This window comes from Plodia interpunctella, chromosome 17 (assembly GCF_027563975.2).
Source record: "Plodia interpunctella isolate USDA-ARS_2022_Savannah chromosome 17, ilPloInte3.2, whole genome shotgun sequence".
In the NCBI taxonomy this organism is placed as follows: Eukaryota; Metazoa; Arthropoda; class Insecta; order Lepidoptera; family Pyralidae; genus Plodia; species Plodia interpunctella.
This window is the reverse complement of record NC_071310.1, coordinates 2,974,569-3,001,768: the sequence shown is the minus strand read 5'-3', so window position 1 is coordinate 3,001,768 and position 27,200 is coordinate 2,974,569. Positions and strand designations below refer to the sequence as shown.

The 27,200-nt window shown below is 33.7% G+C and overlaps 3 protein-coding genes and 1 non-coding gene across 8 annotated transcripts in view; 2 read left to right on the top strand and 2 right to left on the bottom strand.

Annotated features, from left to right (window-relative positions):
• Window positions 1–11,893, top strand: part of LOC128677080 (protein doublesex-like) — a 135,917-nt gene extending 124,024 nt beyond the window's left edge. The window contains exon 4 of the mRNA XM_053757673.1: window positions 6,051–11,893. The gene's annotated coding sequence lies outside the window, so the exon portion shown is untranslated. The remainder of the gene's footprint in view (window positions 1–6,050) is intronic.
• A 1,154-nt stretch (window positions 11,894–13,047) lies between these two features.
• Window positions 13,048–13,209, bottom strand: LOC128677383 (U1 spliceosomal RNA). The gene has a single exon (XR_008405520.1). It is a non-coding gene; the product is annotated as a U1 spliceosomal RNA (small nuclear RNA).
• A 910-nt stretch (window positions 13,210–14,119) lies between these two features.
• Uxt (Uxt prefoldin-like subunit) lies at window positions 14,120–15,065 on the top strand. 3 transcript variants are annotated; one of them, XM_053757510.2, is made up of 2 exons: window positions 14,120–14,295; window positions 14,375–15,065. In XM_053757510.2, exon 2 carries the CDS (start codon window positions 14,379–14,381, stop codon window positions 14,826–14,828), a length of 450 nt encoding a protein of 149 aa, XP_053613485.1. In that variant the 5' UTR covers window positions 14,120–14,295; window positions 14,375–14,378; the 3' UTR covers window positions 14,829–15,065. The 3 variants fall into 3 exon arrangements, with proteins under 3 accessions (XP_053613485.1, XP_053613484.1, XP_053613483.1); XM_053757509.2 differs by having other exon boundaries at window positions 14,120–14,299; XM_053757508.2 differs by having other exon boundaries at window positions 14,121–14,291.
• Window positions 15,066–17,320: 2,255 nt separating this feature from the next.
• LOC128676905 (homeobox protein prospero-like) overlaps window positions 17,321–27,200 on the bottom strand; it is a 93,317-nt gene continuing 83,437 nt past the window's right edge. For all 3 annotated transcript variants that reach the window (XM_053757356.2, XM_053757354.2, XM_053757355.2), the window contains 2 exons: window positions 23,401–23,545; window positions 17,321–22,490 (listed from right to left, as the gene is read on the bottom strand). In XM_053757356.2, the coding sequence (XP_053613331.1) occupies window positions 22,311–22,490; window positions 23,401–23,545 (325 nt within the window). In that variant the 3' untranslated portion in view covers window positions 17,321–22,310. The remainder of the gene's footprint in view (window positions 22,491–23,400; window positions 23,546–27,200) is intronic.

Genomic DNA, 27,200 nt, shown 5'->3' with positions numbered 1-27,200 from the left:
TAGACCTACTAATATTATACATGTGAAAGTTTGTGAGGTGTGTATGCATGTGTGTTTGTTACTCTTTCAAGCAAAATCTACCGGACCGATTGTTTTGAAATTTGATACACTGGTAGAATATTACCTGGAATAACACATACTTTTATTTATCCCAAAATTCTCACGGGAGCGAAGCCCCGGGCCGTAGTTATTCATAAATTGGGGTATGTAGTTGAAAGATTCTTGTCTTTGTTGAAATTTTAAGGAGGATACGCAGTTTTAAATAATTCTCATCTTTTAAATTATGAAATATTTTGTAATTGTGAGATAGTAAAAAGTATTGGAATAACTTGTGAATTGGCCGGCGTTGTTAACGTTTTTCCTCGCGAATTTTCGATTCTCGTCAACAGCACCTCAAAGCACGATAAAGTCATCAGAATTAAAGGTCTGACAGTAATATATTACACCAATTCATACTTTTTGTTGGCCGTACGGTCAAAAAAGTCGCAACTTGTAATACTTGAATGGACGTATAATGGCGGATTCACGGCGAGTTCCGTTGCGCAAGGTAAAGTTTTTAGTCCCACTTTTAGTCCCACGAATCTGGGTTTTAGGAACACTGAACTTGTCAAAAATAGTCTACAATTAAAATATATTTCCATTTAATGTTCTATCTAATTTTTTATTGCACAAAAACTAAAGTCTCAATCCCAATAATTATCAATCTATTATTAATTGTCAGATTCATAAAATAATAGAGATTAGGTTGGTAGATTAGGTAGGTTAGATTAAGAAGATAAATTTAAATGCGCTTTTTAGAAGTATATAGGATAGGTACATTAGAATCATTCAGTTCAGTTAAACCCTTCTCAAATTTGGCAACTTAAAAAAAGAAATGTTTTTTTTTAAACTTCAAAACGATATCGATATTTTTTTTGGCTGCCTTTTTTAAAGCCTTTATGATATATTTCTATACAATCTATGCTACCTATGTAGCGAATTTGATAAATTCCAAAAATGTATATACAGCCCGATAATTTGTTTAAATTTGCCAAATTCATTCTTAATTTTTTTTTAAACACTTTCTGAAAACATTATAATCTCCCTATTCGCCTCCCGTTTTTTGCTTAGCCACGATTTTTCGGACACGATTACACGGGTTAAAGGTATGTAAAAGGTGAAAAAAATTATTTTAATTTACTGTATGGTGTGATTGTGAGATAAAATACAAGAACGGCTAAAAACAGGCACACCTTTCACATATAGGGAAAGGTTTAGTCGAATTTTCACCTTACGCCACTGCATTCACGGTTTACTATCCTATCCCACAATGTTTATTGTTTTCGAGGTTTTTTGTTTTTTTAGTACGGTCAGCAAATTACGGGTATCGGCTTTGTCCATACTTTAAAGGCGTCCATAATGGGCTTATTATTAAAACATTCGGTAAACGTTGTGGTTCTTCTGACTTAGGTTAACTTATGGTTTTGCGGAGATTGATAATATACGGACTTCGGCGACACAGTCCTGTTGAAGCAGTTGGTGTTTTATTTTGTAGAATACATAAATATGGAAAGCCTCAGATTTCAATTTAATTTTTATGTGTAAATCAAGTATATACATATAGTCTATACATATATTAGTTTATGGTAGAGATTAAATGCATTCATTTGTGTTATATGTTCTACAAATTTTCTCAAAAAGGAATAATTACACAGAAAAACGCAGAGAGGGCTATTTCTCAATCTCAATAGAATATTCTGACGTACGTAATACTTACTTATATTTTTATGCTATACGAGATTGCAATGTCCATAAAAATAAGATGTAAAAACAATTTAGGTGTGAAAATAAAGTTATTCTGAAAATTATTCTCTACTAGCTATTGCTCGCGGCGTCGCACGCGGGAAAAAGTAGTGAGGTCACTTTCCAGCTGATTAGTCTACATCAACTGCCACAAATGTTCCGTTTTGACGTAAAAGAGACAAATACATTTCACATTATTAGACAAATATGAGATGTATGTTTTTTTAATGATTTATCGAATAACTAATATTTTTATTAGCGACTGTCACATGTTTTAAAATATGTTTTATAATAGTTTACTCTATTACACTTATCATTTAAAGTTTTTTCATCTCTGGTTAAATCTCGTAAACTTTGAAATCAACTGTTCGTGAGATGAGGTTTCACTTTTAAACAAAACTACCGCCATCACAGGGCCGGAATCAGAGATCGATTAATCGAACCAACAGGAAAAAAGTTCATGTCGTCCAATCGGTAGGACAAAGGCAGTAGGACCACGTGACCAGAGCGAATTTATTTTATACCTGCTCGCGGTTAATTACAAATATTTAATACTGAACAAAATAACGATAATTTAAAAATGTCCTGTGAATAGTTTTTCCACAGAAATGTGTGTGTATGTTAATAATAAATTTTCATTTTCATCAGCGAGCTTTAGTATAGATAGGCATAGCACCTATATTAGATAAACACTGAACAAATATAGGTAGGTACATTTATAAAAATAATTACTTTTTAGCTGGCTTTATGTCCCAACAAAATTAATACGTTCGGTTTGGGTCACACATGGTTCCCATTGGATCATAAACTGAAGTACAGACGCAATTACACCGAGCCCAGTTTCAACACGTGTCCCCTTCACAATATATCCAACGGTTACTCATACGTGTACACTGTACGACAAGAAATTATGCTCGAATAGTTATATAAATATTCAAATTCTCTCTCTCTCTCATCTGGCTAATATTTCCTTTTTAAAATTATCATCCACATAAATATTTCTTGGTACAAAAGGAAAACCGCAAATGATGTGAAAATTTAGGGAACAGTGTTTCAAAAATATGCTAATAATTATGAAATAAATTCCTTCTTGAATATATTTCTTTTATATATGTTTAAAAAAAACTAATAATAGGATATACCAATGTATGTGTAAATACTAAAAGTAAACGTTGAAATATTTCCAGCTTAAATATTATTTTAATATTATATTTGTATGGGAAATTCAAACTGGCTATAAGTCACTCTAGCTGCTCTCCATCTCCACACTAAAAATCACCTCCAACCAACGCTCCAATTAATACATTCACATTTGTAATTGTATTATGAAATAGATTTTTTATACGACTGTTTGTCATAATGAATAACATTTCACAACACAAAAAAGTAAATAAATAAAAAGAAAACTTAGCAACTATAAAACGGCACTTTTCACCGAGTGGTGAAATAATTTTTAATCAAAGAAAAAAATTAACGTTTAGTTTCTTATTTAAATTTCGAATGATGGCGCCACTGATTTTAACGCTTTTCCTTTAAGTGTACCGTGTGTACCGAGTAGAGTATAGTAAAATAGGTTGAGACATATTGGTGACTAATCTTTGATGGCTGTAGGTGGCGATAGTTCAGAATGTTATGCGGAAGTTTATATTTAGTTTGTGTGTATACTGTTGATTGTTTCAATAGTTTGGAACGAGCTATTGATATTTTATGTGACGTTTCTAGAGCTGTGTTCTAAGTAGTGTTGTGTCGCGGGCGATAAATAATCGCCCAGTTATGATTTCGATTCGATAAATTCTGTTAATTGTTTATTTATCTATTATTGAACACACTAAATACAATTTATAAATACAACGATGTGATAATTTGGATACACTAAGAGTGGATTGCACCAGGCCAGTTTAATGATAACTTTAACTTTAATTACGTCATTTTATCTAAACGTAGCGGCGTGCAGGGAATCCCACGCACTCTCAGTTTACTTCATCAATTTTCCCAATAAGTGCTTCAGAAATATTGGAAATGAGAATGTTAGTTGAATAATAAAAGTATGGGATTGGGTAAGGGATAAAAAATATATATAATATTTAATTCATGCAACAGAATTAGCTTGACAGAATCAGCTTCGCTCCCGTGGGAATTTCGGGATAAAAATTACCTATGTGATATTCCAGATATTCTACCTGTATACCAAATTTAACACATACGTCCTCACAAACTTTAGCATTTATAATATTAATAGGAATAGACGACTTCCGTGGCGTAGTGGTAATCCCCGGTGTGTCCATTTCTGTTTGTGTCAATCGAACTCGAAATATAAGCTTATTGCTTAAAGTGGTTAGTTATTGTTACAACACTATTTGGTCTAGACCAGGCCGAGTCCGGCCCAGCTCGAAACAGGTTGGCAACATTGTTGCGCGGCCTCCGAATTTGTTGTGTTTGTTTTTTATTCGCAGCCTGTGTCCGACTCCACTTATCATATTACCGTGCATTGGCGCATTTTGATTTTATCGTTAAAAAGTTGAGATATTTTAGAATGATGTTACGAAGTTGCTCTTTTTGTCAGATTTTCAATATGCGCAATGGAGTATAGACGTGTTTTAGGGATTTGTCGATATTTTACTCATTTATAATATGTATATAGTTTTAAAGTACATATATTAATATGTATATAGTATTAAAGTATTATTAAATTCTTCATTGAATGTTAACTGTTAAATGTTCAGTTAACGAATTTCTAATTAATAGTATTTCTGTCACTGCTTCTGACTAACATTACTATAATTTGCAAAAGTTGAATACTTTTGCAGATTATACTGTTTGGCTTGGCTGTAAACTTCTTAGGGATTCATAATGATTATCATTACCTAAGGATACGTATGTATTGAAAATTACGCAATTTTTGAATAAAAAGACAGGTTTCTGGTAAAATTATAGGGATTAACCCACAAGTTAAATGTATTGTACCTATACCTTAATATAATAACACCCTATATATCTTTGCTTCATATTCATATACAACTCAAGTCGTAACTTTGACAACTTGAAGATTTAGTGGTTGCTATATAAAGGGGTTATTTAAAAAAAAACCTTTGTGTATAAAACTCTTTTTGACCAATGCATATTTCTCTTGCTATATTTGACTTGGTGCCTTTAGCTGAGCAACTAAGGAAACTTGAACATAAGTAAGGTATAATGTCATAATGTGAGTGCCTATTTGTTTGTTTGTATGTGTGTTGATGAATGACCTTTAGACACTGAAGATACGTGTTAAATTATATTAAACTGGCATCTTGGTAGCGATATAATTAATGAGTCGGATGAATGAAGCGATAAAAAATGTTTCACATTGACCTATAGAAGATTTCCCTCATAAAAAAAAAACAAAAACTATTTGTATATTTTAATTATAGATTTTTGTATGGTTTTGCATTTTATTTTGCGGCTATTTACATCTCCAAACACTCACTACATAGTATAAAACAAAGTCGCCCGCCGCGTCTCTCTGTTTCTAAGCCTTCTTATTTTAATTTAGGATTTTGATGCAGCTTTAACTGTTGTTTAGACAATTTATTAACTTAGGTATAGAACAAAACAGCGTATTAGACCGTGCGAAGCCAGGCAGGGTCGCCAGTACAGTATAATTCAAGATAATTTATTGCAGCAAACTTAAAGCAACATATATTATATTATGTCCAATCTGACTTTCTCCGGAACGGAGGTAATTGAATTGGGGTTCCGACGTAAAAAAACTCATAGATCAACAAAAAAGAAAAAAAAAAATGTATTGTCCTAGTACTAGGTTTTTTTTCCCAACTCCTAGCGAAAGCCAGAATTTTTTTAGAAGCTTTTATTTAAGTTGCAATATGTAAGTATGTCGTACCTATGTTGGGGTGCAATCTAACTCAATTTTGAAGCAGATATCTTCAACCGATTGAGCTGAAATTTTTGTACACATGTTTAGTTTCGATGACAGTGCATTATTAGCATGACCTGATTATTAGAACGACTCCCGACGAGGGAACTCCTGGGAGGGAACTCCTCAACGGTTTTACTGCATGTATGACGACATGATATTTTTGTCACTCTTTTATTGCTGTCAGGGAAGATATCATTCTATTTAGATCTCTGACAATAATAAAAGCTTGTGTCAAAAATATTAAAATCTTATTGTAGATGTATGTAACAAGTCAAGAGAAGATGATGTTACTTATAACATTACATCGGTGAAGTTACTTATAACGATACAATATATATTTTTTTATTTCCAGACGGCGCCGGAGTCCACGGAGCCTCCTTCCACCTCGACCTCAACCTCCAGGGAGAGTACCGGCGAGTCCTAAGTGGACTGTGGACCCGGTCACGCGGCGCGGCGTGGCGACAGACCGACAGACAATCCCATAGTGATCACGATATGAGTGACGTTTGTTATTTGTTAGTTTTACTGACTCACAGAACCCGAGTGAATGCTGTGGTGTGATTTGATTTTTCTCTGCTTCGAAGGTGCGCGTCATGACGGAGAACTGGCAACTAAGCGAATTCTTATTTTAAAATTCTGAAAAAGAAAAAGATTTATATCATCATTCATTTGTTTTGTTTGTTTACTTTTTAATTCAATAAAATAAAAATTTTATCATGTCTGTTATGTCAATACAAATTTACACATAGTGAGGCTGTACTATGAAGTTGTCGATATGCAGTTTATGATTTAAGCGGTCAATGCCTCTTAGAACTAAAAAAAATGAACAATATGAAGAGATAGCACTTCTGTATTCAAATAATCGGAAAAAACCTTTAACAAAATGCTAATACTGTAATAACTGTTTTCACGTGTCATCTTTTTTAAAATATATTATTTCATGTCGGATATGCAATGCAGACGAAAATTTCAAAATAGATTTTTGAATTCTTTGTAACGTAAAAACAATAAGTGACATAAAATATTTCGTTCAAATATTAAAATATTCTTGTAAATAAAAAGAAGCACGTTTCGCCACATCCCGGCGCAATGTGCTCAGAATAAATTGATACAAGTTCAAATTATATTACAGGTCCTTATTTTAAAGTAACGTCCACAAAAAAAAGTATTTTTTGCGAATTTGCGAATTTGATATATCTACGTTTACGTAACTGTGATATTTTTTCCTTGGCACGGTTAGTTTTAAATACAAGTAGTTGCAATCTATTTGTAGATGCATAAACTTCAACAAAAATTCATGTAATCAGATCAGAAAAAGCTATACAAGTGTCTATAATCATTTTCCATCCGCATTCCATATCTGATCAGATAATATTAAAACAAAAATAAGTGTTTTGTATTTTCACTATTACTTCGTAATTTTGTATTTAATTTCACCAAAGACATCGAGCGAATATTTCCATACAATTTCCGGCCTTTCTCATACAAAACGGCAAGATAGGGCTTTGCAAAACCGGACACACCATGAGGCAAAACCGGACACACCATGAGAAATAAAACATACAACACGTGTTTCTTCTATATTTCTAACACCTACGCGTTTCTATTTCTTGTACGAGTGAAACGTAAATATGTCTATAATTTTCTCTATCTATGAATACACCTTATGTGGTTTACAGTGTAAAGTTTACACTAGGTCTTAGTACCTTGACATTTAAGTATTTTTTGACGCGCGTCACGAATTTATCCGTCTCATAGATCCATCCAATGATACATAACGCATAAATATGTTGACATAGATTCAGATAAAAACAAATAAAAATAATGATATGACTTATGATAATGGAGGAGTTCCACCATGCCGTTGAAGTTGTATAAACATTTAAAAAAATGTTGGTACACATAGAACTGTGAGAGTCCAGATCTTATTTTTTTTTATTAATTAAAATCATTACTATTCAGAATAATACCGCGCAAATTAATTGAAACGAGTCCTTTAACTTCGCCGCCGCTGTTTACTCTAAACGTCAGGTTACAGTTTTTCACACCCATAACGAGCCGAATGCCAAGAAAATGAGTTACTCTATATACTTTTATGTGCTGTACATACTAATATATACAGGTGATTACGCAGCCGTTTGCGCCGGGCGTGGCGCGAGGCACCGCCCTCGGATAACCGTTAACACCCACTAGACATACACACAGACTAGACAACGTGTCCCACTTAATTGCCATTCGCGGTCACGATTATGAACGTGACTGTACTGTTCCATCCAAATGTCCACTTAAAGGGTTCAACGTTTGTGTACGCGAATGTACTATAATATATTGAATTTCGAATTTCAAAGTTAATTTCTTACGGCGGCTTTTCTTAGTTTGTTCGTTTTGAATGTGGAATACGAAAATGATTTGGAAGTCTCTGAAGACAGCACTGGCTGAAAGTTATTATTATTTGGCAGTTTTACTTGTATGTTCTTTTGCAGTGTGGTCATTTCTAGATTCGAAATTCGTTCTATTTCCAAACTCATATTTTTAAATATTATTACACAATAAATTTTCGTGCTTTTGGTGGAACTCCAAGAAGGAAATAATAATGCCGATTGATATTTTGATAGAAATCTTCTTTTTTTCTTTTTAGTCCACATTATATTTAAAACACAATTTATAACTTGTTTTGATATTACTTTTACAATGTTTTAGGAAATGAAATAGACATCTACTTAAATTCTATAGGGTTGATTGCATGGAATCAAATATGGTTTATTACATTTGCGATGTATAAAATACATTACAAATTTTCTAGTGTAAGTGAGAATAACGCACCATCCCAAATATTTCATCCATTTTGTCTACTAAATTGTATGCTGAAATCACTTGTTAAATCATCACAATGTATTTAATTTTTTATTTATCTGTCTGTTGTTAAAACGGCATAAGTATACAAGGTTAAATGTAATTAATCATTTTTTACGAATAAATATTTACAGTATGAGATGACGTTGATTGGATCTCATTTTCGTGTATTCTGTATTAATTAAAAATATATTTTTTGTTAAGATTGTCATGTTATAATCGTAAATTACCTTTTAGGGGTATTTTAATTAGACTTGTAGAGAAATCAAAAAGTATTTGCTAGTCAAGCAAAAAGAAAAATCGAATATAAGTTTATATTGTCCAAGTGGCCAGTGATATTATTTAGGATCTTTAAATTTCGAACGTCCAATTGAAATCCATTCGCCTACTTAATGGCGTCATCTTGGAATGTAATTTAAAATACATTTCATAACATTTTACACGTACGTAGTACATACAATAGTTTCGTATTCCTTTAAGTATCAGTTTTGATATTGTTAATATTTCACCATTACCACAATATTATGTTTAAAATATAGGTAAAACTACGTCATTATCATAGATTGTGTAAATATTTTGTATATATAATAATAGGATTTTACTACTGTAATATGGTGAAGTTTTGTTCCTAGAAAGGTGGTGGATGCATGCTAGAAATTTGTTGATTGTAATTCTTAAAAATAAGTGGTTATGTAGTGTGTTTTGGGTTAGTTTTGCCGAAAATCATAAAGTAATATTTGACCAAAATGTTTAAGTTCTCTTTGGTCGACTTCTGATTCGAAAAAAGAAATGTGCAATATCCTCTGTTGAAACCTTATAGTTTCTCTATTTTCTCAATCGAGTACCCACTATCTTCCAAAATACATAACATAATGGACTTAATAGAGAATCACCTCAACAAATTTTGCATGTATTTTTCTAAGGACAAACAAACAGCTTCTATTTCCTTGAATTAATGTAAAGAAAACACTTTTTGTTGATAGTGATGTAAGAAAAGTTTTTATTATTAATTATTATTAGATTAGTTCGTAGTTATACATTGTGAATGGATCCTAATAGTTATAAGATTTTGTAATTTCTCTTTAAGCTAGATTTGTCATTACTTATTTATGGTCGTTGTAACAATAAATATGTAGAAATTTAATGTTCCGCCCATCGATTAGAGGCATCACATTTTTGATGTAGAAATATTTTCATTCTTGTCCAGTTCATCAGTCCATTATACTAAGCATGCTTCTTTTATTATAGCAACAGCATTGGCAAAAATCTCAAGTAATTTTTAAATGTGACGTTCTTATTTTTCTAAACAGCCAGCACGGGGCGAATTCTTACGTAGTTTTTTTAAATATTGTTCTTTTTTTAATTGATTAACTTCCAGAGGCGAAGATAAAAAAATAAACTAAAGAACTGGCATTAAGTTTTTTTTTTAAATTATTTTTGTGGTTATTTGAATTACTAAGTATATGAAATGTAACCAATTAATGTAAATGTGAAGTTTGAAATTAGTATAATGTTGTTGCTATAATAAAACAATGTTAACTATTTTACCTAGTTAGTCCTATCTCGAGATGTAAAAGGCCAAAGTTAGCTGCTTTCGTTAAAGTAGTCTAAATTAAAAATATATTTCGTCCGACTTTTCTGGTGCTTATTAAGTACGTCACAATCTTCCTAACTTAAGAAATGTACATTTTGATATTAACTCCGCGGCAGATGAGATGGTCAATCAAAACTCCTAGTGGTCTTACTGCGCTTAATAATAGTCTATCGGAAAGATAATTATCTACAGTTCTACTAATAAGACTACTCGGTAGGACTATTAGGACAACGGCGGGAAATTGTGAATATTCTTCGCACGACTGCTTTTTTTTCAGTCACAGATTATCAATTGCATATTGATATTGACTGTATTTTAACTGTAATAGGGTAGTTGCCTGGGTAAAAAAAACAAACGTCATAAAATACAAGATTTAAATTTAACTTTAATTAACCGATATAATTTATTGTAGTATCAATTTATATGTTCTCATTAAGTATCAATTCGCGCGCGGCCCGATTGCCTATCGATCGATCGATCCTATTGTTGTTCAATTTGTCTTTATTATCTCCTGGGTCAAAGGGTGTACCTATAGTTGGAACGCTTTTTGACTCCGATAAATGTGACGTCACTTGTTCTCACTACAATGGTAATGACCATACAAACCCCATATATTACTATTTTTTCTTACATACTTTAAAATGATACATATTGTGTACCGTTGTATTTAGCTAAATAAATAAATATTAATTCTTGTTGTTGACATAAAAAGATGTGTCTTATTTGAATTGATGGCAACTACCAAATTCAAACTGGTTATCGGGCAGTTCAAATACAGTCCTTATGTGTGTTTCATTAGATCTGAAAATGTATTAACAATTCCTTGTAATTTAATGAACAAAATAAAAAATAAAATAATTTCTCGATTATAAATTGATTGGAAAACAATAATTGAGTATTCGATCATCAACTATCGCGGAGTGTCGTACGTTTAGACTAAGAGCTAAAACACCCTTATTTTTCCATCAACCAAAGATCTACATCAGCCTTTTCACATTATGTTCAGTACTTGGCATAAAATAACATAAAATGTTTATACATAGGTAGTTACATTACCTATAAACTACCTTCTAATAGGTAGGTATGGCAAGTCGAAGTATATAATATATCAATTAGACGCAGCTGACCTAGGACCTAGCAATTGTTGGTTAAATTCGAGAAAAATATTTTCCGCATTCACTCCACATTTGACCACACCGTTATTTTAAGTACAGTCGCCGACAAAAAGCAACTCATTTTTTTTACATAAATACGGAGTTCTTCAAAAAGGGCCTGAAAAGTTTCATTCAGCTGGAATTTTAGGTGTATAAGAATGCGTGCGGTGGACTTACCATCCATACCAGTTGGGCCGCATAGTACCTATCTGTTTAACCTATTTGTTTGTAGTATAAAAATAAATAAGTGTAACATTTTTTTTACATAAAAATCATAGAATTTGTCATAAAATCAATGGATATTAATTGTCATTATAATTACTTTTACAAAGTTACTTAAGGTCCCATAGTGAAAACCCCTATTTTTTAATCTGTTAAAGAATCAGCTGGGGTGTTTTAGCTGTTATTCGTTACATCATACAGTTTTGTCTCTTTGTATAATATAAGATGCACAATATTTCTAAGCGTCAGTCCATCACATTAGTACCTTACACGTTTAACAGATATTAAGGTAGGATAAGGGATGTTATTTAGTATGGAAACCAGTGACTTTAAATATCATTACAATAATAAAAATTGTATAGCTTTATGTGATTCTACGGTGTTTTATTTCAAAACATTTTTTTTGTCTAGAGTCTGCTGTACCTTTTGACCACATCTACTTGGTATTGTGGTGCACATTCGACCTCTAATAGTGCAACAAAATTGATCCGAAACGTTAAAATAAATTTAAAGTCTTCAATTTTCTATGTGATTGTACTTTTCTTCATAAATCTGCCGATACTATTGAGAATCCAGTAGAAAAATTCTTAAACAAATTCTAAATGGCACATTTATTTTAAGGAGGTGGAACGGACAGCGACAGTGAGGCAGTGGGCAAATTTGTAATGATGAAAAACCAGCAACACTTATATGTCCAATCCGACAAGTTTGGCGAACTGTTCCGCGATAGTGTGGAGCCGGCAAAAATAAGCCTTTGGACGACTATAATATAAAAAGTTCCTTATGGCAATCTAAGGTGTCATGAGTTTCATGATGAAGATAGATTTGGCTGTGAATCTGTCTGGTGACTTATCGCCTTAACAGCTGTCTGTCGAGGCCTGTGACTGTCTGAAGGATATGGATCCTATTTTAGGGCGGGATCCAGCCAAAGTAAAATCTATCATGTAAATTCAATCATGATAATGGATTGTGTAACATTAGTATACTATATAGTACGTACTACTTAGTCTAGTACTAGGACAAAATATCATGTAGGACATGTCTCGGGATCTAATTGGAATCTTAATAGAATAACAAGAAGTCAATAATATTAGAAAGAAGATTGATATTCCAAAGAGGGTTGACATTAGGCAGGCGGCCGGTCGTAAATCACAATTGAATTTCAAAATAAACTTTTTACAGTGGCCAATGATTATATGAAAGTACGACATTCATAATCATTGATGGGAGATGAACCAGAAACACTCGAGGATGGGAGAGTTTAAAAATCATTTTTTTTCTATGGAAATAGCAGTTGCATGCAGCTTCGCCTGCGGTAGCCTATGTTTCACATCGGTTCATTAATTATGAATAAAATAAATTTCAAATTTCATCAAATTTGACCCAGTTGTTAGCCTTCACTTGACAGACTTTCGCATTTACAATAACAGTATGTACATAATGTGTAAAAGCAATAAATTAGACCTTAGCTGTCCTAGCCCTACATTTAGTATTATGAAGGGAAGCTTTGATTATGATTTAATGAGGGGGGACAGCGCGTACGCAGTCCCCACTACCAAAAATTACGCGCCCGAGTTATCCACATTAGGGATAATCGCAGGGGTCAACCCATCCGCAGTGCAATGGAAAGGCCTCGCCCTGGGGGAACCGCCTTCTTGATCACGGTATCCCCTACGCCAGGTAAGTATGCTTTCATAATCAGCATGCGAGAGGGTCGTTCACAGCGAAAAAATAACCATAGCGCGTTTTACTTTTCTTATAACGCCATCTAGTGGTGGAGTATAGAACTGAACGCCCTCGGCATCGTTAGTATGAATTTCTTATTTTTTCCGGAACGAAGAGCCTTTTTAAAGCAAAGAAAAATTATCAAAAGTTACCCAATGTTTGAGGAATCACAAGCATGGCATAATAATAAAAACATATTCACTATTTACAAATAGTATTTATAGTTTACACAACTATAAATACTATTTGTAAACACAGGAGAAATTACATCCTAGTTAGTATAAATAAAAGACATTTAATAAAATCAAAAATAAAAGTTTTTCTATGACTTTTCTAAATAAGTTCATGTGATACTATCGCCATCTATTTTTGATTACTGACACATTGGCGCCGTGAAAACTTCGAAACTGTTGACAGTTCAATAAGCACAGCATAGATGGCAATGAAAACGCATGTACGAACAAATAAGTTAAATTTTGGTTCTACGTATAAATAATGTTACAGTAAAGTTATCTAGAATATATATTTGCTATAGAATAATTAAAAAGGTAATTTTCTTTATTTCTGTTTATTGGGTGTACGTACAAAACAAATGTTGGCTTTTTGGATATTCCTGTCCTTCAACTGTCATGTTGAAAACTGTCACTTGTGGAAGTGTTGCCAGATTAAGTTTCTTGCTTTTCATCAATTTTATTGAAACTTTTAGGCCTGTTTTTAACACTTTTTCAACTGGGTGAAGTAAATTTATAAATAATGCCTTCTAATTCATTAACTCAATATATAGGTATGTAAAATAAATAATATCCTACTCCTAACCCTAAGTACCTACACTTAAAAGAGAAAACAACTTGTTTTAGCTACTGGCAATCCTTTGTTGTTTACTTTTACTGCAGGCAGCTGTCTTTAACTACCTGGGTGCCTGTTTTGCCGTGCCGACTAAATTGAGAATTTGTGGTTTATTAAACCTCTGGTGTTAAAATGTTATTAAATAACTGACGAAATATATTTCTACATATTTAATATAAAATAGAAAACTACCAAACAAGTGAGTAGGTATGCATGCAGCGAGAATGTCGACTTCCAACCTAACCTAACCGTATTTGTAAACTTGATTTTATATTATTACAGAATAATGCCTAAATTGAACATAGACGAAAGTATAGCAAAATATGAACATTACATCAATGATGTTCTCAAAGCAGATCTGCAAGTGTTACATAAAAAACTTCAGCAAGTTAATGCTGAGATTTCGGACCTGATTCAACAGAAACACACCTTAAAAGTTATCACAGATAAGAAGATGCACCCAGATGGATTTAAGACTCAAGTCAATTTAGGTTGCAACTTTTTTATGGAAGCAGCAGTTCATGAAACATCTACACTCTTAATGAATGTTGGTTTGAATCATTATCTAGAGTTTAGTTTAGATGAGGCACACAAATATTTGGATGTAAGAATAAAAGCGTTTGAAGAAAAGGCAGAAGAATTACAAAATAAGGGTGCGGAGACTAAAGCACATATTAAAATGATGCTGTTCGGGATTGCTGAACTTCAGAATGAAAAGTTTAAGGGGAAGAGTTAATACTGAGATATCTTTATTATAGTTATAGGAAATATAATTAATAATTGTGATTTGAACTTCAAATGGTAGTGTGTGATTGCGAATATGCATGTACCTGATATTCAAAGTTATTTTTAAAACATGAGTACTAATCACACAGGACCAGACAGCTGACATCATAAATAACATCTTTTTCATGTTTGTTCAACAGTTTTGTTTAGTAATGAATATTTATTTGAATAAAGATACTATTGAAGATATACTTGTATAATTACAATTATATAATTGAAATTTATCTATCCATCAAGTATTTTAGATACATAATTTCATGCAGTTTTGCCTCGGGCACTGAGGCAGCTAGTCACAACTATCGAACTACTGCTAATAGACGTTGCCATATGTGTTGGATTATACAGGTTAATAATTGGATTTCTTCTTATGCAACAAAAGACAAATTAATGCAGGGTGTTGCTCCCTGGTCCATGGGTTTTCCCCAGTGCTACTGGAAGTAATATATAAGCTGTGCCTGCTATTGGTTATATCACTGTGAAATTTTTTAAATTAATACTACATTTTATACATATTTGTTTATATTGAATCTATTATTATAAAGAGGTAAGCATTTGTGAGTTTGAACATATTTGTTTATATTGAATCTATTATTATAAAGAGGTGTTTGTGAGTTTGAGGCGGGTAATCTCCGAAATTACCCAACTGATTTCAAAAACTTACCATACTCATACCAGGTACTTTATCCAAATTGCTATAGGCTATATTTTATCTCAAAATTTCCATGGCAGTGAAGCGAGCCACATCTAGTTCTTAAATAAAGAACAATGTTAAGTTTTACACAGCACATTTATAATAAAGAAACATTTATACTCTGTAGGTATGGCAAAAGTCAGTGAAATTAAAATTTTCATGTTGTATTGAATGTTAAGTTTCTAAGGATGCTGAATCATTTTTGTTTAGTATAGTTATTATGTTCTTCAGACCACTATAGGAAATCTGGAATAAATATAACTAGTTGTGCCCCGGGGCTACGCTCCTGTGTAGATTTCGGAATAAAAAGTACCCTATATGCTTTTCCAGGTTATAATCTACCCGTGTGCCACATTTCATAACAATCCGTCCACTAGATTTTGCATGAAAGAGTAACAAATATCCACCCACATCCTCACAAACTTTTGCATTTATATATATAATGACTCTTTACTTACACCATACTCCCTCTTTATATTCTCAATTGATCTTAATAATCCTATCAGTAAGTAAAATTATGATCAAGTATCTCAAGTACTACTTAATGGCTTATATTGAATGTAATTAGCGTTGAAGGTCTATAATCAGCTTGAAATATGCTGTTCTAGCTTATAAATTAGGCTTAATTTGAATATTTACAGTCTGGAGAGTCTTATGAGTTGTCTGACTGATGGTATGAAAGTCAATTACTTGGAAACTACTTGAATTACCATATTGGGGGACTTAATTAGAAAATTTTAATGTACAGATAGTAGACATTGGTTGAAATATTTTATCGAATGAATACTGATTAATTTCTGTAAGCCTATTTTTTTTCAAGATTAATATTTTGAATATATGATTGAAAAAATGTTTTCGTTACTTTATTTTAGCAACAGCGCCATCTGTAGCCATTGAGATAAATCTCATAACAATAGCTCTATTTAAAAAAGTACCTGTGCACTTTTTATTTATTAGTTACAAATGTATTGGCTAGATGTCGCTCTACAAAAAAAAGTGAATACTTTTTAATTTCATGTCGACTACACACTACCGCCGAACTCTGCCAGATGCCGACGAAAGCTTTTACAATTTGTAAAACCATAATAAAAACCAGCAACATATTCAGAATCAGCTTAATATGTTTGATGAACTGTTTGATAGTGTATAGCCGGTATTAACTTCAAATAGGAATCATGCAGATTCCTAAACATTGCGATTTGTATAATGCCGGCTTAACACCTTTGCCAAACTTTACATTGCTGATTTTTCATTGCGGTAAATAAAAGCACTCATTCTAACAACGCAATTCATGCATTGGCGTCGGCATCTGTTCGAGATCGGCGTTAGTGTGGAGCTTCCATAAAAGGCTCATGTAGTATATACACGAGCCTTTCCTACATGCTATTAAGGAATATGATGCCGGCTCCACACTTGCCAAACTTTGGTGGATTCGGTATACATTGCCGATATTCGATTGCGGTAAATAAAAGCACTCATATTAACTACGCAATGTTCACATATTCAAGTCGCGCGTCGGCAGCAGTAGTAGTCTACTTGGCGTGTAGCAGTGTAGCTATATCGTCTACAAGACTGTAAGGTCGTACATTCGTAGAGCGGCTACGATTTTTTTGTAGCAGCGTGCTACGGACGGAAGCTCACTACAATCATTTTTTCATGGAGATTTCGGGCCTTCATCAATTTAACTGAATATAGCGGTTTTTCTGTTGCTTATTGCACAGGTAATAGGGGTTTTGAAATTAAAGACGTAATTCAAATAAAAGCTTAGCTTTATTACTCGTTATATTCACGAAGAAATATCCCTCACAGTATGAACAAGTTTCCATGCTGACATTGCTATTAGATACCACTTAATTCCAACTCCGATTAATTTCGATAATTTTGATCAACAAATTTGAACCGCCAATATAATGTGTCCACCGCCGCGGCTGCGACGGTAAACTATAAATTTAGATACAATTTATTTTTCACATCAACTTGTTTATGCCTAATACACCAACGTGTTGCTACACATTCACGGACATAGACACACGCTCTTTAAATTATAAGCAATATGAGAATGTGATATAATATTAATGTATAAGTTTTAGTATTAAGAACCTTTATATTAATGCGTAGTTAGGTTAGGTTAGTTCGTGACAGGCTGGCCTCGTCTGTCGCCCACAACTACAATAGATCACCGGCCATAAGACAAATACCGAGGAATCGTTACAATTTTACTTTTCACCTTAAAATTCCTTTTAAATTTATCATTTTTACATCCAGAACCATATAAACATCTTTCAAGTTATTTATATATTTTTTATCTATATAAACGGCGCCCGCGCCGCCGCCCGCGCCACATCCGGTCAAACTTTTTATTTACAAATGGTAATGCCCCTAAACGTTTATTATTCGACACTATTCTTAAAATTAAATACAAAAAACGCATGACATTTCTAAATTTATCTAATGTCCCATTTTGTCATTGCTATAATTTACGAAATTTTGACCATTACACCAACTTTAGAAATATTCAATACAAAAATACTCTTTTTGAATAAAATTTTATACACGACTCATTTTTTTTTATATTGTAGGCGCGTGGCGGGGGCGGCTGCGCGGGCGCGTCCAAAGAAAAGCTTTGAGCCCCGTAACCTTAACATCATGAAATTTGTACTAAATATATCGAAACGAACAGACGCGGAACCATATCACTTAGCCGAAATGCGAGGATGCCGAAACGATGCCTAAACACTAGTCAATTTCAAATCACCCGCCGCGTTTTGTCCAGACCGTGACAACCCTAAATAGCCGCACAGTGGGCTGGCGACTGGACAAAATGTGACGGGCACACTAAAATAATTTCGTTTTTTTTTTTTTCAAATTTTGTAACTAATTTTATCACAGGTGTCCGCATCCGCTCGCCTTAGTTTACGAATATACCAAACGAACTGGCGCCACTGCCGTGGACTTTTTTAGCTCATCAAAACTCAATCCAACACATACAAAACACACAATAAGTACAAACTGAAATATCGCTGTTATGAATGAAGACCACAAGGATATTGAAAATTACTTGGTTATTACGGTAATAAGTACAAATATTTTGTGTGCTCTGAAAACTCTTTTCTGTCACAGATGTCATAGAACATACAGAGCGCACATCTTAATTTACAAATGTATTACTGTTTTAATGTCGGCAGTATTTGTTTCAAAACTTTCTAATAGTGTATCCGTGCTCAGTTTTCACAATTTAACCAGATATTACAAACGAATACTTATTTCATAACTACCTAATTTTTCAGCGTTCCTTATTGAAATTTTTCACGTATAGAAAAGTTGATACAGCTATTTGGTACATCTAAATGTCTCTAACTTCCAAAAATGAAATGCTACATACAATAGAGTCTATTACAATTTCGAAAATTTAGGAACCATAATACCCAAACGTGGAACCGAATACATACTACATATAATGTTTTTTTTATTTTTATTTATAATTAATTTCGAAAATAATTACATATTTATTTCATATTACATGATAATCCAAACACTTCGTAGACGGATTCGAAAAATACTAAAAGTGTAAAGGAAAAACGTTAGATACATTTTGTGAAACAGAAATAAACTATTATCTAGATACAATTTTTTAAACGATAAGAATTGTTGTCGCCTCTGCGCTCTTTATAAATCTACATACATAATTATAGATACAAACATGAGCTCAACACCGAACTTTGTACTTTTTCTGTGGGATAGCCCCTCGATCACTGTGGACTAATTATTTCGATGTTTTGAATCTCGAGTCTTTAATTAATTTAGAAAAATTGTCAACCCATTACATATAGAAATAAGAACATCGACCAATGTAATCGGCTCGTGTATCCATGTGGTCTCGTATACACAGTGACTCACTCAAGTAGAAAATCCGGATTAAAACTCAACTGTTAACATGAAAAAAGTTTAATAATACACACAATTATTCCACATTTAAATCTTGCCCGAAAATATTGTCTAAAATATCAACGGCTCCAAGTATCTGCTAATTACGGCATGTCGGTTGATGGGAAATCAATATTTAGCTATTGTATATGTGTTGTGTAGCTTGCGTTAACGCTTCTAGTAGATATGAAGAAATCTATGGAGAGATCGGAATAACGGATACATTACTTACTATACAAGGAAATAAGTGCCGCTGCCATTTTAGAGATGACGAGTCGTGGACTTAAAATAATAGGAATGTTCTAGTTATCGTTGCATGTGGAATTTCCCTAAATGTTTTAATCAATTCCAGTAAAATTCCTCGTTTAAAGCTGTGGTTAATTCTCATCATCGTCATCTCTGAAATGCCACTATATTACGGTGACGAAACAAACAACGTTAACATAATAGTAATTAACAAAACGATGCTCGATTTGGAACAAGCCCTGCGGCGACTGCTTCTATGCTTACCGACCGTCGCGAATACAGATAAATAAACCCGGGCTCTTGCTGTCTGGGAGGCTGGAGAGGGGGGGGGGGGCAACTTGACGATCTGAACTCAGATCCATTGACCGGGAAAATTCCGAACTAAAAACCGGCTTTCTGAACGGGGGAGGCTGCATGTTATATTTGTGTCGATGTTGTAAAAAGGTTCCGTATCTCTCACCTAACCTGATAGTCTAAGCACACCAGTCGACGCCTGGTCCATCCTAAACTGAGGTACCCTTATATTATCGTAATAGATCAAATGGTTACAAATGAAACGATAACAAACCTGTAATACCAAATGAAAATGCTTACACTTGCTTAGCTAGGGCCGGCCGCCCGCCCTGCGCGGGCGCATACTATGAACTCAAGATGGCGTAACATTTTGTACAATTCCGCAAATCAATTCGCAATTTTCCATTTTTCTATTGAGCCTTAATTAATACCATTAGCGCTAAGATAGTTATTCCATTTATCTTTCTGTATTAAAACTATCGTATTATGTACATGGCTATACATCTCTGTACAACTATCTATCTTATCGGTTTATATCTATTTGAGAAGCGAAATAATAAGTATATTTTGTGTCGTGTGAACTCCTGTGAACTGAGGATGGAAACTGAAAATGTTACCGCGTTGCAGGGTCGGCGGCCGGCGACTACATGTTATAACAAATACATCGAGATAGCAGAGGCCGGGGAGCGGCGTCTAGCGAGCGCGCGTGCGCAGGCTTGTTACCTTGCATTGGGATATTTCAGGGTTGCGCATCGCCAGACAAAGATCCCCGGCCCACCGCGCTACATATATCTACGAATCAAACTAATTATTCTTCTATAGTATAATAGTAAGTGTGTATGTATACTGATTGTTCGATACGGCGAACGTGATGCGCGTGCGTGGGGCGGGAGAGACGCGGGCGCCGCGCGGCCAGGGGCGGCAGGTTCTATTGAGGGCCCATTTGTATTAATTTCTTATTTTCTCGTAAAAAATCAACATTTTCTTGAAGGCACTTCTGATCGGACGAGGTGGCCCAGTGCTTTTAGTGTTAGACGGAAGCCAAATAGTGTAGTTTTTTAATTTGTCTGTGAGGTTTTTGGTCTATTGAGTGTGGTTGCCTTCAACTATTGTGTGTGTTCGGTTGCGGGTCGAGAGGCTATGAGACGATGGAGGCCGCGGGGCGCCCGCCTGCGGAGCGCGCGCTACACCACTGGTACCTACTAACAAATAAATTACTATCGGAAACTAAACGCATAACCATCTTTCTGTATAACCAATGTTTTCAAGACTAAATATCTTTCAAATTATAATTGTTAAAATTCCACTGTTATTGCTGTTTGTGATAAAGTCCAGAAAACGAGAATGTAAACAAAAGAAATGGTGTGACGCTCCGCACTGTGGTGTTGCTTGCATGTGCCCACGCATAATTTCGGAAAATAGTATTTTATCTAAAGAATAAACTTAACCCTATGTTCGGAAAAATCCGAACCAACTGAAATGTGAGCCGAACTTTGCCGAATCATCTTAAATACAAACAAGGATGTTTACATCAATATCAACTGAAGATGTTTAACAATATTTTGAATTTTGTCACTGTTTATTTATCTTTATACTATTGAAAATCTCTCTGCATGAACTTAAAACCGGCTATCAGTATAAAAATAATGTGTAAATCTTTGTTTGTGGATCGAAAAATAACCCTGCTCTATTGTACTAATCACTATGGTTAACGTTAATTATTCCTAAAATAATTATGACGAGGTAAAGGTTGACAATTTTCGGGCACCGAAGTGCGCCTCCAACACAAACACTACACGGAACGAATCCCAGGAATAAAACAACTGAAACAGGCTCGAAAGGACGGGAAAGGAATAAATAAAAAAAAAACAACCAAATGTCAAAACTTAAGCAGTTAATATATTAATCGTTTTTTTCCTTAAAGAATAAATCAATAAATGATTTTACGATATACACAACTATAAAAACCATTTTAAGATAATACTTAATAATAATATAATAATAATTATATATAGCGAAATATATTATGTGCAGAAATAAAATTCTAGGTGACTTAAATTTTCTCTTACTCGTATAACCTAAATTTCCTAATAGAGCGCTTGCGGCGACGCGTCGCCGACGTCCAACGTACAAATTTCAATAATTTAATTTACTTTTTTATTAATAATTTTGAATCTGAAGGCCTAAATGCGAGTGTCGTAAAATTTTGGTGTGCGAAATAATCGTCCAATGTAATATTTAACTAGTCGAAACGTTGTGCGTGTTTGTTGGGCGCGCTCACTCGAGTTGTTCGAGGAAGTTGGGCGACTTGAAGTACTCGGGTACGGGGTCGTCGAGACGGGAGATGACCTTGTAGATGGACTTCTTCCAGCTCTGCTCCGTGTCCTTGCCACCTTGGATCGCGCGGAAGAACTCGCGGAGAGTTTGCTCCACTACGTATCTGAAGTTTGGCGGGACCTGGAAAATGTTGGAAAGACTTGGTCAATTTGGAAAGAATTTTCTTTAAAAATATCCCAATTATTAATATGGCTATGGGTCTGTTTCACCACTTTCTGATAATCTGACAAATAAAACTAACTACTGCCTGATTGGCCAGCCCTAACTTTTCAATGCTATTTGTTCGATCAATATCCTGATCATATGTCTGGCGGGTTTTGGTTTGGAGAGTATAGAGGTCCGGCAATCGGTCTATATCTTTGTGGAAGTCTATGAGAGAGGTTTACATGACCAAGGACTTCTTGTGGCCGTGAAGTTGAAATTACAATTTTATCTTTGTTTTTTCTTAATTTTTTCGACACCGACCTATATATATATCGCCTTAGTTTGTATACTATATTTATATATATATTCCAAACACCTAAGTAAAAAACTTTCCTAGTAGCCACAAGGTATTGATCAGAATTGAATTTAATAAGGATAAAAATGTTTTGATCACACCGAGTTATCTTCACGGCCAGTGGCAATTCCATAATCGACTGTACGTAATCGAAAATTATGTTGTTTTGTTTTTTAATTTCAATTTATTCTATAAGTTATTTATCTGAAGAACGAAATGGAGAAGAAAAAGTAGACAAGTGAACCCTGGGCTCCGATGGCTGAGAAAAACACAAAGAAAAACGTTTCGATGAAAAAAGAGAATGAGTGATTTATCTCCCATATCCCATTCTCTGACCCTTTGGAAAGGAAACTCCATTTTATAGCTCTATCCCTTGATTGACTTTTGCGATCAAGGTGTAGCAGCTGGCACACATTTTTGTTATTCTTTCTCTACAAGACCAGCATGCAAGAAATATTGTTAGTATATTTTTATCCAGACTTCGTTGCACGTAATGTCTTTGATCTTTGTGATGGCTGAGTTAATGTTTACCTCAATGTGATTGTTCCTATTGTAATGCAGGTTGAGGACCCGGTAAAGCTCGGAGTCGCCGGCCACGTGGAGGTCGTCCGCCGTCTTCAGACCCTCGCTGATCGCCTGCCGCGCATACTTCTCCATCTGGATGTAGTAGAACTCCCTAAAAAGAGAGAATGCTGTTGTTATTGAGAGAAGCAATAAATAAATCTATCTTACAATTTGTTTGTTCATTTAGGGATTGTTCCCGATGTCAATGTCTTGTTTTGTCCTATACTACTAATATTGTAAATGCGAAAGTTTGTGAGTTTGTATATGTGTATGTTTGTTACTGTTTCACGCAAAATCAACTGGATTGCTACAAAATTCGGTACACGGATAGAATATAATCTGGAATAACACATAGGTTACTTTTTATCACGAAATTACCACGGGAAGCCCAATGGCGCACTAGTTTTTTTATATAATTAGAGTTCTAATATTATTTTATTTGAAAAGAGGACAATAAACGAGTTTATTGTAAAAGCTTTTGTAGCAGACTACACTACGATAAACTTTCGAGTGTATAAAAAGCTGAAATGTAGCATCTATTTAGCTATATTTCGTTGGGTTTCCACTACAATGAGTTATTTAGTTCAGTCGTAAGTATTCTTCACCCGCATGCACTAGATATGGGCAAACATGAGCCGCGTACAAACATTGTCGTTACTAGATAGCAATCTCACGATTTCTCCTAAACCTCGAAGGACATTAAAAAAAATAAAAACGTTTTTTTTTATTGTTTAGGTCTTCTTTCTAATTGAACACTGGCATAAATATATTATTTTAATCAATGATGCCTTAAAAGAATATTAAAAAAAATAAGTTGTGACTAATAATATGTCTAACCGTCACAATACAGGTTAAATAAAATAAAAAGACATACAGCCGTATGTATTCTTTTACGTAAATGGTGCGTTATAGTATAAACTTATCATGTACACAATAAGGAAAAATATTTAAGAATTCCGAAGTCTACAGTGTAATATTAAACCACTTGAATCAATTAATACTTAGCGACACATGTTCAAATCACTATCTGTGTACGCTTATTGAAGACATTACTGACTAGTGTGAACACTTACAAACATACATTAAGATTAGATACTTGAGCTTTAATAACAATTATTCATAAATGCATTACCAGGACATTTGTTCGTTTTTTTAATTTTTTTTAATGAAACTGGCCACTTTTCGACATTTAAATTAAACGAATGACCAAAGTTTTATTTTTCTATTTTTTTCCGAAAATTTGCAAGTAAAAAGCATTCATTGCACGCGAAAAGCGCATCTAATTATTTAGACACTTCATTTACTCAATTACGGTGAATCTGCGGAGTGCCAATTAAAAAATAATAGACGGCGTGCGAGCGAAACCTTCGAGGGTTCTTACCGGAGTGGCTTAGAGATCATCCCTGCCAATTGATGACTGAATATTCCCTGATATCGTTACTTTTTTCGAAATTTCCAAGCTATTATGCCAGTATTGATTACTTTTATTTGAAAAGAAACAATTTTCTTTATTATTTTTCAATGTTGGCAGTTGCTAAACCTGCCAGCATATTCGCATTTGTTTCATAAATAGTTGTAATATGTGCCAGTTAGATTACGTTCTTTGTAAATATCAACTATTTACGATGAGTGTTCAACTGAACTCAAGTGTGGCAGTGAATCATAATAATATAATTATGCCAAAATAATTTCAGTTCGAGATAATTTTGTAGATTAAAAACGATGCACGTGCACACACGCCATTTCATCTGGCGTAGGGGCGTATCGTATCCCATTCAATAAATTTATGATAATGTCAAACATGGTCATACAATTTATCAACATACTTCGTATTACTCGTCATTTGACAGGTAAGTATTGTATTATTCTTCAGCGGAACTTTGCAGAAAAATTAACATATTTTTTTATGATAATGTAAGAATTAGAAGAACATTCTTGCAAATCTAACCAGTCTAAATACAATCTGTCCACGTAGCATTAAAAAATTTTGTCAACGGCATTTTGACGACTTTGTCTTCAAACTTCCAACAAAAGTTTTGTACGGAACTCGGTGAAAAAAGTCTGGAAACTGAATTAGCTTCGTAATTAGGCCTGGGAGACTCTCGATGCGCTCTCGTAAGCGGAGCGAAGACGCGAAGCGACGCTAGCTCGAAAATGGCTAATCAAATCCTTTTCGCTTTCGAGTGCTTTATTTTCATTATGCTGAAGTGTCGCTATGTGATCCTCTGCGTCACTCGTAGTTAGACCCCTCTCTAGTTTTATTTTTTCAGTTTTTGTCTGGCAAAAGAGCTCAATTCTTATTTTGAAAAGTTTCAGTTTTTAATTTGAATTCGGAATTAGGTAAATTCAAATTTGGAACGTTTATTATAATACATAGTTTATAAGATATTTGTGAAAGATTGTCCTGTGTTCCTTAGATAGTGAAAAATGATAAAACGACTATAATCTATTTGTTAAACTAAATGTTTGCAAAAAACCATCTTAAACCGCTGATAACCATCCCCTTGGCTCTTCGTGACTTATGAATAATATTTCATTAAAGAAAACCGTTACTGTGGGAATCAGCTGTTAAAACCAATTGTTCACACATTCACCCAGCGTATTTTAGCAACCTTATATGACATACAAATTTGAAACCTTGCTTAATAAATATAAAGTGTAAATTCGCGCTTTTTGGAATCAGTCGCGGAATGAAGCGCCAGAAGTTTAAATCAGTCTTGATCATGACTACTGGCGTTTAATATTGAACTGTATCACAATGTATCAGAATTCAATTTAAGTTGTAGTTATATCCAATTGTTCACGTTTTCTTAAGACGTAGCATCTTGCGACTACCTGGAGGCGAATTCTTTGTTTAGTGAACTACGTTGCATTTAGATTTTTTTTCTCGATTTCTTAGCAAATAATAGAATGGAATTTAAGTTCCGAAGTAGATCTTTCAAAGAAGTTTTGAACAGAATGGAGGATTTTAAGAAGTTTTAATATAATGGTTCGTTTCGCTGACAAAGTTGGTTGCAAGTTTGTGAGATCTGTATAACGATTATTTGAAGTTTATTAATTAGCAATGTGCTTGCATTACTAAGATTATGTCCTCTTATTAAAATTCATCTAAAAGCCATTAAAAGTAACATCGAAAATCAAGCTAACTTACCACAAGATTTTCACCAAACAAACATCAAAGAACAATTTTAAGACTAAGTAAAATGTTGGGTTAAGTCACATCGATATCTTGGTGTGGTTTGCACCCCTCAAGAAACAGCCGCGATTCCCGTGTGAAACCCGCTTAAGTGATCTATAGAGTTAGGAAACTCACAGACATTACTGAGATTTTTTTGAGGCTCAACATTTATTCTTACAATTGATATAATATGCTATCATACATATGTGTCTCCCACAGATTTAAAAGTAACTAGTTAAGTGAAGTTTTTTCATTTTTTATTTCAAAAATTCGTTTATATATGTACGTGCCTATAAGCAATGCATGCGTTGTGTATATTATATAGGTATATACGTGTCTTATTGAGTAACTTGATTCATCAAAGACTAATAATTTTAACTGTTATTAATTTACTGATGTTATTTGTGGACGCTGAATGTTTTTGGAATGAATCATAAAACCGTTAGTAACGCTTAAATAAACTTATTATATATGAATAATGAAGTAGTTTATCTGATTCATTAAATTTCAGTTCTCATGTTAGGTACTTATTTCATTTATTACATAACAAAGAACTGTTTCTCAATGTATAGTCATTTATATTTACATA